This window comes from Amblyraja radiata, chromosome 21, assembly GCF_010909765.2.
Source record: "Amblyraja radiata isolate CabotCenter1 chromosome 21, sAmbRad1.1.pri, whole genome shotgun sequence".
Classification (NCBI taxonomy): domain Eukaryota; kingdom Metazoa; phylum Chordata; class Chondrichthyes; order Rajiformes; family Rajidae; genus Amblyraja; species Amblyraja radiata.
The window spans coordinates 4,969,083-4,982,453 of NC_045976.1; the positions used below are offsets into that span (position 1 = coordinate 4,969,083).

Here is a 13,371-nt window from a genome sequence, read left to right on the forward strand (position 1 = left end):
CCTGGGGGAGTTGCGGGAACGCTGGGCTCCGCTGGGTGTTGAATGCATCCTTGGCAAGGAGTGTAAGATAGCTGTATAGTTTTTTATTAAGGATATTTGTTTGTATTGTATTATGGTGGTGGGTTCTGGGTTGTTTTATAGTAGTGTAATGTTTTTTAAATAATTTAATACCTTTTTTGAATTTTTTTTAAATGTCCGTAGAACATAACACAGGTGGGCACAGGCCTGGATGGAGTGGACATGGAGAGGATGTTCCTACTAGTGGGACAGTCTAGGACCAGAGGCCACAGCCTCAGAATAAAAGGATGATCCTTTAGGAAGGAGGCGAGGAGGAATGTCTTTAGTCAGAGGGTGGTGAATCTGTGGAATTCATTGCCACAGAAGGCTGTGGAGGTCAAGTCAACAGATATTTTTTACAGTAGAGATAGATAGATTCTTGATTAGTACGGGTGTCAGGGGTTATGGGGAGAAGGCAGGAGAATGGCGTTGAAGGGGAAAGATAGATCAGCCATGATTGAATGGCGGAGTTTACTTGATGGGCCGAATGGCCTAATTCTGCTCCTATCGTTTATTAACTTGCGAGACCCCTCTTCAGGCTGTGTGTCAGGGAAGAGAGAAACTCCTCTTATCTTTAGATTCCGCACTCCCCTGACTCTCAGTTTGAAGAAGGTCTCGACCCGAAGAGTCACCTATTCCTTTTCTCCAGAGATGCTGCAATTCTCCAGTATTTTGTGTCTATCTTTGGTGTAAACCATCATCTGCAGTTATCTTCCTATACACAAAGAGATCGATTCTTTTTCAGGTGCACTATACCGAACTTCTCGTGAAAACGGGCCACACACACAATGTCCGCATGCCACGTATGCACACCATTCCCATATCACTTCAATCCTGAACAATTGAACCACTGACCCAGCTAAAGTTTGTCATGTTCATAACTGATAGGGACCGAATTAGGCCATTCGGCCCATCAAGTCTACTCCGCCATTCAATCATGGCTGATCTATCTCACCCTCCTAACCCCATCATCCTGCCTTTCTCTATAACCCCATGATACCCGTACTAATCAAGAATCTATCTATCCCTGCCTTACAAATATCCACTGACATGGCCTTCTGCGGCAATGAATTCTGCAGATTCACCACCGTCTGAATTAGACATTCCTCCTCATTTTCCAAAAGGAACGTCCTTTAATTCAAAGGCCTAGACTCTCCCACTAGTGGAAACATCCTCTGCGCATCCACTCTTTGATTATTCGGTAAGTTTCAATGAGGTGTCCCTTCATCATTCTAAACTCCAGCGAGTACAGGCCCAGTGCCGTCAAACGCTCATCATACCTTAACCTACTCATTCCTGGGATTATTCCCGTAAACCTTCTCTGACATAAGTGATAGGGGCAGAATTAGGCCATTCGGCCCATCGCGTCTCTTGATGTGCCTCTCCAGAGCCAGCACATCCTTCCTGAGACATGGGGCCTTGTGATCAGTGGTGGACTGGGTCTAAAAATATTGGTTGCCAGGAGACAAAGGGGGCCCACTTCATCAGGGGCCCACTTGCCATCGGGCAAGCTGACACCCTGGCCAGTCCGCCACTGCTTGTGATGCCCTGTGCTCTGTCACTACCACACTGGTGTGGGGTGGGAGATGGAGACCTGGGTACTGAGGGTCCTGAAGGTGAGGGTCGGAGGTCACAGGTCATGATGTGAGGGGAGGGGTGTTAGGGTGGTGTACGAGGGGGATCTTGAGGGCCAAGGTCACTGCGGTGAGGAGGACGAAATGATCTCCTGGGTGAGAAGGCAGGGGGAGCCAAAGATCCTATAGCGAGCAAGATGGTCCACTCGACGAAAAAGACGTAGTACGGTCATGGGCAGAATCATGGGTAATTTTCGGCCCCATTTCCGTAACCGGTTTCCGTCTCCGCACCAAAGCTCCCATGGGATACTAGTGTGGAGACGGAAGCCGGTTACGGAAACATCTCGTAAAAATAAAAGTTATTTGGTAAAAATCTTCTCCTCATTTTCAGAATTTTAATTTATTAACACAAACTGTTCCCCCGCAACGTTGATTACACTGCGGGTTGGGTCGGGTCGGGTTACGGAAATGGATGAAAAAAAGGCCCACGTTGTGTACTACACGTCAGCCCATTGCATTTAGAAGGAGTGGTCTATCTTGCTCCGGATCTTTGGGGGGAACTATAGGATCTTTGGGGGGAACCTCCCAGAGTGCTTCTTGCAGGGTTCTCCTTTTACTTTAGACTTTAGAGATACAGTGCGGAAACAGCCCTTCGTCCCAGAGAGTCCACACCGACCAGTGATCACCCCGTACACTAACCGACACACACTGGGGACAACTTACAATTTTACCGAATCCAATTAACCTGTTCACCTCGGGAAACCGGAGTTCCCACAGAAAACCCACGCAGGTCACGGCTAGAACATCCATACTCCATACAGGTAGCACCCACAGGCAGGATCGAACTCGGGTCTCTGGCGCTGTGAGGCAGCAACTCTACCGCTGCGCCACCGTGCCGCCAATCTTTGTACTCCTGTTGTGGTTCCTCCTGTTACCCCCTGAAAATAGCCCTCCTGTTGCTGGTACCCCCATCAATTGGCGCACCTCCTCTGCTCTAGACTCTTCCATTCTCGATAAGAAGCCCTCTGTGTCTTTAATACCCAGCAGAACCTTGCTTTAGCGTTCTCCTCTCCCTGACGCTCTCCCTGTGGAAGTGTACGCCTTCATCCCCGACACCATGGCTGGAACTCTCCTCTGCCAACCGTCTGAGGAGGTCCCAGAGAAGCAGAGGTGAGACCACATCTGGAGTATTGTGTACAGTTTTGGTCTCCTAATTTGAGGAAGGACATCCTTGTGATTGGGGCAGTGCAGCGTAGGTTCACGAGATTGATCCCTGGGATGGCGGGACTGTCATATGAGGAAAGATTGAAAAGACTTGGCTTGTATTCACTGGAGTTTCGAAGGATGAGGGGATATCTTATAGAAACATATAAAATTATAAAAGGACTGGACAAGCTAGATGCAGGAAAAATGTTCCCAATGTGGGGCGAGTCCAGAACCAGGGGCCACAGTCTTAGAATAAAGGGGAGGTCATTTAATACTGAGGTGAGAAAAAAACGTTTTCACCCAGAGAGTTGTGAATTTGTGGAATTCCCTGCCACAGAGGGCAGTGGAGGCCAAGTCACTGGATGGATTTAAGAGAGAGTTAGATAGAGCTCCAGGGGCTAGTGGAATCAAAGGATATGGGTAAAAGGCAGGCACGGGTTATTGATAGGGGACGATCAGCCATGATCACAATGAGTAGCGGTGCTGGCTCGAAGGGCCGAATGACCTCCTCCTGCACCTATTTTCTATGTTCTATGTTTCTATGTTTCTAGAGCTCCACTTGCACCTCCTCCAACCTCATCTGCTGCATCTGCTTTTTCTAGCTGTGGACTCCATTATATTCTGACACCACGTGCAGACCGGGCGATCGTTTCACTGAACACCTTCGCTCAGTCCGCCTTGATCTCCCGGCTGCCAAACATTTTGACTCCCATTCCCATTCCCACACTGACCTTTCTGTCCTGCGTCTCCTCCGCTGTCACCGTGAGGCCAATCAAAAATTAGAGGAACAGCACCTCATATTTCACCAGGGCAGCTTACAAACCAAATGTTATGATCATTGATTTCCTAACTTCAGGTAACCCTTGCATCCACTCTCTGTCCGTCCCTCCCCCACCCTAGTCGTACTAGTTTCACTGTCGTCCTGCTGAGCTTCACTGTTTGTATCCACTCGTTATCACCTTCCCCACAGCCAACAATGGACCATTGTGGGCTCCACCTTTCATTGATCATCGTTGCTGGCTCTGACTTGTCGTTTTGCATAAGCTTCACCACTTTCTGAAGGAACGTCCTTTTATTCCGAGTCTATTCTGTGTTCAGGTGTTATCAGGTAACTGAACCATCCCACCACAAACAGAGAGCAGTGCTGAACTACCATCTATCTCTTTGGTGACCCTCGGACTATCCTTGATCGGACTTTGCTGGCTTTACCTTGCACTAAACGTTATTCACTTATCATGTATCTGTACACTGTAAATGGCACGATTGTAATCATGTATTGTTTTTCCACTGACAGGAGAGCATGCAACAAAAGCTTGTCACTGTTCCTTAGTACACATGACAATAAACTCAAAAAACTAAGCTTACTAGTGCTCTCCTGTCAGCCGAAAGACAATCCATCATTACTTTTTTGCATATCTTTCATTCATTGTTCTTTATCTCTCTACATCATCATCTACTGTATATCTCTTGTTTCCTTTATCCCTAACTAGTCTAAAGAAGGGTCTCGACCCGAAACGTCACCCATTCCTTCTCTCCAGAGATGCTGCCTGTCCCGCTGCGTTAGGCCGACTTGGTGCGTCTATGTTCGGTTTAAACCAGCATCCGCAGTTCCTTCCTACACTAGAGCTTTTCTCTTTATCTGACACCTTTTCTCTCCAGAGATGCTGCCTGAGCTGCTGAGTGACTCCAGCTTGGTGTGTGTGTCCCAGAGAAGCAGGATCATCTGGTGACTTACTTTGGCACTGGTTTGCCAGTCCCTTCTTCCCGTCCGCTGGCCTCCACGGGCGGTCATTGTACAGAGGGGCACAAGTCCCACAGTGTTCCCCCGTAGTGTGGTGCTCACAGATACACTTGCCATGGATCTGCCGTGGAAAGGAATAGACAACCTGGTCAAACGGTGAATGAGATGGCCAGCCCGTTTCACTCTGAAAGCAACCTTGTATGGTATACTATTATAGTATACTAAGAATATATTATGGTATACTATTATATGATATACTAAGAAAGAGAGAGTTAGATAGGGCTCTTAAAAATAGCGGAGTCAGGGGATATGGGGAGAAGGCAGGAACGGGGTATTGATTGAGGATGATCACATTGAATGGCGGTGCTGGCTCGAAGGGCCGAATGGCCTACTCCTGCACCCATTGTCTATTGTCTATTGAGTTTAGTTTCATTTAGAGATACATCGCGGAAACATGCCTATTGGCCCTTCGGCCCACAGAGACCAGCGATCCCCGCATATTAACACTATCCTACACACACTAGGGACAATTTTTACATTTACCAACCCAATTAGCCTACAAATCTGTACGTCTCGGGAGTCCGGGAGGAATCTGAAGATCTCAGAGGAAACCCACACAGTCACGGGGAGAACGTACAAACTCCATACAGACAGCACCCGTAGTCGGGATCGAACCCGGGTCTCTGGCGCTGTAAGGCAGCAACTCTACCGCTGCACCACCGTGCCGACCTTACTGCTGTAATCGTGAGAGCACCAAGCACCTATAGTCAGCAATGTGGGAATGACCCTGTTACAATGAAGCGTCTGACGAAGGGTCTCGACCCCAAACGTCACCTGTTCCTTTTCTTTGGAGTTGCTGCCTGACCCGCTGCATCCAGCTTTTTGTGTCTATCTCCTGTTACATTGAAATTCGTTGAGGCATAAGTATCGGGCTGAAGAGTGGGAAGAGCTTAAAGATACAGCGTGGAAACAGGCCCTTTGGCCACCGTGCCCGTGCTGACCAGCGATCACCCAGAACTACCCTACACACACTGGGGACAATGTACAATTTTTACCAAAGCTGATAAACCTGTACGTCTTTGCAATGTGGGCGGAGGCCAGAGCTCCCGGGGAAATCCCACAAGGCGAACACACAAACTCTGTACAGGCCCGGCCTCACCGCAAAACATGAGCTCCCAGCACAGTGAAGGGAAATGTATCAAAGTTCCTCGATGCATCACAGGAATTCTAAACTATAATGTACAACATAGACACAAAAAGCTGGAGTAATGCAGCGGACCAGGCAGCATCTCCGCAGAAAAGGAACAGGTGACGTTTTGGGTCAAGACCCTTCTTCACACTGAGAGTCAGGGGAGAGAGAAACTAGATGCAAGGCTCGGATTTGTTCTGCACCTTTTCATATCTCAAGCTCCCTCTCCCCTGGCTCTCAGTCTGAAGAAGGGTCTGGACCCGTAACGTCACCCATTCCTTCTCTCCAGAGTTGCTGCCTGGTCCCGCTGAGTTACTCCAGCATTTTGTGTCTATCTTTGTTGTGAACTTGCATCTGCGTTTCCTTGCTACACGATAATGTACAACAGGCCGGTGAAGGAATGCTCCCCTCGCCCCACGCATGACTCACGCGCTCAGTATTCTCGTCCCGTCTGGACTTGCCTCCGAATCTGTCGCTGTCTCAAGATCAGGAACCTGCAACATCATCCCCATCCACAGGGAGAAATCTCCCACCTCCGTGTGTTAGGTTTTTAATTTCAGAGATACAGCGCAGAAGCAGGCCCTTCGGCCCACCGAGTCCGTACCGACCAGCGATCCCCGCACACTTACACTGCCCTACACACACCACGGACAATTTTACATTTACACCAAGCCAATTAACCCACAAACCTGTACGTCTTTGGAGTACGGGAGGAAACCGAAGATCTCGGTGAAAACCCACACAGGTCACGGGGAGAACGTACAAACTCCGTACAGACAGCGCCCGTAGTCAGGATCGAACCCGGGTCTCCGCTGCCTTTGAGAAATCCTACCCCAGCCTTTCTCAGGGCACCCAGGAATGGAGAACAAAGGCCAGTCTTGTCGTAACCTGAGAATAGTTATTCTAAAGGCTATCCAGCCCACTTAGACACATGTGACACCTCTGACACCTGTATTAATCAAGAATCTATCCATCTCCGTCTTAAAAATATCCATTGACTTGGCCTCCACAGCCGTCTGTGGCAATAAATTCCACAGATTCACCACCCTCTGACTAAAGACATTTCTCCTCATCTCCTTCCTAAAGGAACGTTCTTTAATTCCGAGGCTCTGACCTCTGGCCTTAGACTCTCCCACTAGTGGCAACATCCTCTCCACATCCACTCTATTTGCCAGAGATGCTGCCTGACCTGCTGAGTTACTCCAGCATTTTGTGTCTATCTTTTGCTAAAATAATCCTGATAGGTAATGATTAATGATGGATACAGATCTGATAGAAGTGTATAAAATAATGAAGAAATAAATAGAGTCGACAGTCAGAGCCTTTTTCCCAGGGTGGAAATATCAAATATTATCAATACATTAAGGAGACAATAGACAATAGGTGCAGGAGTAGGCCATTTGGCCCTTCGAGCCAGCACCGCCATTCAATGTGATCATGGCTGATCATCCCCAATCAGTACCCCGTTCCTGCCTTCTCCCCATATCCCCTGATTCCGCTATTTTTAAGAGCCCTATCTAGCTCTCTCTTGAAAGCATCCAGAGAACCTGCCTTCACCGCCCTCTGAGGCAGGGAATTCCACAGACTCACCATTCTCTGTGAGAAAAAGTGTTTCCTCGTCTCCGTTCTAAATGGCTTATTCCTTATTTTTAAACTGTGGCCCCTGGTTCTGCACACCCCCAACATGGGGAACATGTTTCCTGCCTCTAGCGTGTACAAACCCTTAACAATCTTATATGTTTCAATGAGATCCCCCTCATCCTTCTAAACTCCAGAGTGTACAAGCCCAGTTGCTCCATTCTCTCAGCATATGACAGTCCCGCCATCCCGGGAATTAACCTTGTAAACCTACGCTGCACTCAATAGCAAGAATGTCCTTCCTCAAATTAGGGGACCAAAACTGCACACAATACTCCAGGTGTGGTCTCACTAGGGCCCTGTACAACTGCAGAAGGACCTCTTTGCTCCTGAGAGAGGGGAAATGTTTCAAGGAGATGTGCGGGGCAAGTTTTATACACAGTGGGTGGTGAGTGCATGGAACACACTGCCAGGATTGGTGGTGGAGGCAGATTTGATGGTGGCGTTTAACAAACTATTGGACAGGCACATAAATATACAGAGAATGGAGAGATATGGATTATGTGCTGGCAGATAAGAGGCAGAAGGCAAATCTGGACCCGAAACGTCACCTATTTCTTATCACCAGAGATGCTGCCTGTCCCGCTGAGTTACTCCAGCAATTTGTATCTATCTTTGGTGTAAACCAGCATCCGCAGTTCATTCCTACACAGATATGAGTTGGTCTTGGCATTCTGTTCGGCACCGACGTTGTGGGCCGAAGGGCCTGACCCGGGGCTGCATTCTGTGACTGACCTGTTCCTTTGCAAACTATTCCCATATTCAGGTGAGGCGTAAACAAAATATTTAACTTGCTGATGGACTACGGTGATAAGAAAAAAAAATATATAATCGCCCTCCATCTCAAAAACAATCTGTGCAAGGTTAGCTGCACTCCAATACACGTATGTTTGTGCAAAACATATTATGAGCAATAAGGTACGGCTGTGGTTTGGGTCCAGATCAAAAATGCATGACATTGTTTCAGGGGGAACAAGGAAAGCAGTTTGTGGAGAAAGGAACTGCAGATGCTGGTTTAAACCGAAGCTGGAGTAACTCAGCGGGACAGGCAGCATCTCTGGAGTGAAGGAATGGGTGACGTTTCGGGTCGAGACCCTTCTTCAGGCTTCTCTCCAGAGATGCTGCCTGTCCCGCTGAGTTACGGCAGCTTTTTATGTTGAAGGAAACCAGTTTGCTGCTCGCTGCCTGGTTTGCTAGGCTGGCTGATACCTGTCCACAGTCTTGCCTGCCCTAGCCTCTCATCTGGTGGGCAGACGGAGGGTGAAGGTGAGTGGCCAGGAAAGGACCTTCGCTGTACAGTGTGCCCTGTGACGGGTGACTTCCCTTCCTGCCTTCCACCCAGCACGTACATACTCCATTCCTCAGTTGATAGCCGAGGCTTCAATCTGATGCTTTAAACCTGGTCCAGCAACTCCGAGACGAAGATAGACACAAAAATGCTGTAGTAACTCAGCGGGTCAGGCAGCATCTCTGGAGAGAAGGAATAGGTGACGTTTCATAAAATCATAAGAGATAGGAGTAGAATTAGGCCATTCGGCCCATCAGGTCTACTCCGCCATTCAATCATGGCTGATCTATCTCTCCCTCCTAACCCTATTCTCCTGCCTTCTCCCCATAACCCCTGACACCTGTACTAAGCAAGATCAATGATAGGTCTCTGTGCAATGTAGTCTCAGACCAGCTACAGTGTAATCTAATCCCAGTCTACTGACTGTACTCCTACATTCAGTCTGAAGAAGGGTCCCGACCTGAAACATCATTCCTCGGCCATTTTCTCCAGAGAAGCTGCCTGACCCGCTGAGTTACTCCTGCATTCTGTGTCTGTCTTTTGCTAAACTAATGATCAATGAAGGACTCAGACCTGAGTGTATAAGTGTATAAAATTATGAGCGACTTTGATAGGGTAGACAGTCAGAACGTTTTCCTCAGGGTGACATGCTAAAGACTAGAGGGCAGAACTTTAAGGTGAGAGGAGGCAACGTTTTGAAAAACATTTAAAAATATATGTTTAGTAGGAATATATTTTTGTATTTAAAAAAAAAAATTTAAACCAGCACCTGCAGTTCTTGTGTCACCATGAACCATCTAATGGGCACAGGGCTGAGCCCGTTACATCTTAAAATGAGGTGCCAATCTGTTGAAGCAAGGACAATGTGGAAAGGCAGCCTGCATTAGGCAGAGCTAAACTTAGGAATAGGCAATAAATGTCAATAAAACAGACGTCACGGTGGTGCAGCAGTAAAGTTGTTGCCTTACAGTGCTGGAGACCCGGGTTCGATCCTGACAACGTGTGCTGTCTGCGAGGAGTTTGTACGTTCTCCCCGTGATATATATATGAGAAGAAGATGGGACTTTATTGCCTTCCATCACAGTGAGGAACATGGGGAATCCACTGTGGTGGATGTTTATGTTAACTTTTATGTGTGGTTTGATGCTTTTTTTTAGTATGGCTGCATGGTAATTCGAATGTCACTGTACTTTAATTGGTACATGTGACAATAAACTGACCTTTGACCTGTGTGGGTTTTCTCCGGGTGCTCAGGTTTCCTCCCACACTCCAAACACGTATAGGTTTGTTGGCTAATTGGCGTTGGTAAAAGTGTAAATTGTCCCTAGTGTGCAGGTTAGTGTGCAGGGATCGCTGGCCTGCACAGACTCGGTGGGCCGAAGGGCCTGTTTCCGAGCTGTATCTCCAAACAAAGAAACAAAATTAAAATGTGCTGGAAGGAACTGCAGATGCTGGTTTATACCGAAGATAGACACAAAATGGTGGAGTAACTCAGCGGGTCAGGCAGCAAATCTGGAGAGAAGGATCAGGTGTCGTTTGGGGGTGGGATCCCTCTTCAGACAGTCTGAAGAAGGTTTCCGACCTGAAATGTGACTTATCCACGTTCTCCAGAGATGCTGCCTGACTCGCAGAGTTACTCCACCATTTTGTGTCTATCTTCGACGGACAACAAATGCTCTCCTGACCACACATCTAAAGTACGGATAAAAAGTAAAATTTAGTCTCACTACATCACAAACTCATTACGTTTTCAGCTGCATTTGTGAAATGTAACTAATACTGAACAGCTCCATGAGGTTTGAAAGTAGCATTTGATCAGTAGGGCGACTGAGTGATTGGCTGAATACTGCCTTTCAGCTTGGAAATACTTTGTGGAGCTAAGAAATGTAAACACAGATTTCATCCCTGACATACGAGCAAAGTGAGACTAATCTCCATAAGCTGGCTAAGTAATTTAAAAGCTCTCTGGAAAGTGAAGAGCACAATATCAAATCCTACTAAAATACTTTTACACCCTGCTATCATCTCCCAGTTTTACTGAGAACCATGAACCATCACATGAGGAAATAAGGCCATCTGAAGCATTGAGACCTCACCGGCTCGATAATCCACACCGGCTGGCCCCACCCTCTCCATACAGTGTCTGTAAACTCTTCCCCTTCGTATATTTATCTAGCTCCCTTCACCCCCGCTACAAGTGGACCGACCACCAAGACTCCTCCGCAGAGCTTTCCAGCCTCTGCAACGTCTCTAACTGGGCGGCATGGTGGCGCAGCGGTAGAGTTGCTGCCTCACAGCGCCAGAGACCCGGTTTCCATCCTGACTGCGGGTGTTGTCTGTACGGAGTGTGTACCTTCTCCCCGTGACCCGCGTGGGTTTTCCACGGGTGCGCCAGTTTCCTCCCACATTCCAAAGACGCACAGGTCTGTAGATTGATTTGGCTTCGGTAAAAATTGTAAAATTGTCCCTAGTGTGTAGAATAGCTTTGTGTACGGGGATCGCTGGTCGGCACGGACTTGGTGGGCTGTTTCCGCGCTGCATCTCTAAACTAAACTAAAACATAATCTGCGATGCAACCTGTGTAACCTCAGTAACCCTCAATAACCTGCGATGCGTTCCACCTGGAGCAAGTTACTATCCACTTTAAGTACAACAAGCCTTCATAATCACCCTCCATGCCAAGAATTAGCCCGTATAGAATCTAAACCAGAGTCTAAAAAGAAGAACCAGAAACGTCACCACCTATCCTTGTCCTCCAGAGATTTATCCTTTTGCATACCTTTTGCTCATTTGTTCTTTGAATTTTTTTATCCCTCTCATTTCCCCCTCCCCTGACCCTGAGTCTAAAGAAGGGTCTCGATCTGAAACACCACCCATTCCGTTTCTCCAGAGATGTTGCCTGACCCCAGGGCCGGATTTACGTATAAGCTTCACAAGCTTAAGCTTAGGGCCTCGAGATCGAGGGAGGCCTCGGCAAGGCCGGGTAGACCTATAGGCTTCCATAGGCTGATTGGGAGGGGCCTTACATGGGGGATTGTGAGGGGCCTCACAAGTGGAATAGCCTAGGGCAGTGATTCCCAACCTGGGGCCATGGCAAATTTCAGGGGGGCCACAGAAACATTTTGGGATTTAGGGTGCCACAGGTTCAATGAAGGGGGCCACAGAGCTACCACCCTGTTGCCTCCTAAATTTCAGTTCTAATAAATTTAAATCATTGTAGTTTAAATATTTTTGATGTTTGTGGAATAGAATAAAAGAGAATATATGTGCAATTAATAGACACTGATATTTTTATGGAAGGTATTATAATATTGAAGTACTTTTTTTCCGCTAATAATGTCAGGGGGGGGGGGGGCACAGAAAAATTAAAAGATCCCAAGGGGGCCATGAGCTAAAAAAGGTTGGGAACCACTGGCCTAGTGCCTCTCTTCATCTAAATCCGGCCCTGCCTGACCCGCTGAGTTACTCCAGCATTTTGTGTCTATCTTTTATGCTGCCTGATCCGCTGAGTTACTCCAACACTTTATCACCATTAGCAGCACTTTTTGTACTTACGTAAGAAAAAACAGTAAAACATTTAGAAACCGTTAAATAATTAGAAATGTTAAACTGAACAAAAATAATATAAAGATTGTGACTTCTTCCCCACAGCCTTCAATGGACATCCGGGTTAAAGACGGCTCAGAACTTCTACACAACCCAGACAGCAAAATCCCAGATAGACAAAAGTGCTGGAGAAACTCAGTGGGTGCAGCAGCATCTATGGAGCGAAGGAAATAGGCAACGTTTCGGGCGCCCGAAACGTTGCCTATTTCCTTCGCTCCATAGATGCTGCTGCACCCGCTGAGTTTCTCTTGCACTTTTGTCTACCTTCGATTTTCCAGCATCTGCAGTTCCTTCTGAAGCAAATTCCCAGAAGCAGGAGAATCCCACACCTCTGCTTCTGCTACAGAATTCTAGGGGATGTCCAGCAATGGAGAGCAGTCAGGAAATCACCGCCAACATCAACCCAGCCTGTTTGAGATGCCAGAACGGGAGTCCCAGAACAGCAGGACCATTGGAGACAAGAGGCACCGTGGCGCAGCGGTAGAGTTGCCACCATACAGCGGTTCGATCCTGACTACGGGTGCTGCCTGTACCGAGTTTGTACGTTCGCCCTGTGACCTGCGTGGGTTTTTCCCGGGTGCTCCGGATTCCTCCCACTCTCCAAAGACGCACAGGTTTGCAGGCTAATTGACTTTTTAGGTATAACTGTAAATTGTCTCTGGTGAGTAGAATAGTGCTAGTGTGCGGGGATCGCTTATCGGAGCAGGCTCGGTGGGCCGAAGGGCCTGTGTCCACGCTGTATCTCTAAATTAAACTAAACTAAACTTGCTGCAAGTTTCAAACAATATCTGGCCTTAAAAAGACTAAAGATAGACACAAAGTGCTGGAGTAACTCGGCGGGTCAGACAGCATCTCTGGAGAAAAGAAATAGGTGACATTTTGTGCCGAGACCCTTCTTCAGACTGACAGTCAGGGGAGAGGTAGACTAGAGGTGCTGCCTGACCCGCTGAGTTACTCCAGCGCTTTGTGTCTATCCTTGGTATAAACCAGCATCTGCAGTTCCTTCCTACACATACTTAAAAAGACCAATCTATGCTCTGTTGAGAGTCTGCAGGAAGGAGAAAAAGTGAGC

The 13,371-nt window shown here is 47.6% G+C and overlaps 1 protein-coding gene across 3 annotated transcripts in view; it reads right to left on the reverse strand.

The window, feature by feature from the left end:
- The window catches only part of ntn4 (netrin 4), an 86,877-nt gene that overhangs the window by 31,300 nt on the left and 42,206 nt on the right, over window positions 1-13,371 (reverse strand). For 2 of the 3 annotated variants that reach the window (XM_033039407.1, XM_033039406.1), the window contains exon 4: window positions 4,573-4,702. In XM_033039407.1, coding sequence (XP_032895298.1) covers window positions 4,573-4,702 — 130 coding nt within the window. The remainder of the gene's footprint in view (window positions 1-4,572; window positions 4,703-13,371) is intronic. The other variant, XM_033039408.1, reaches the window with a different exon arrangement.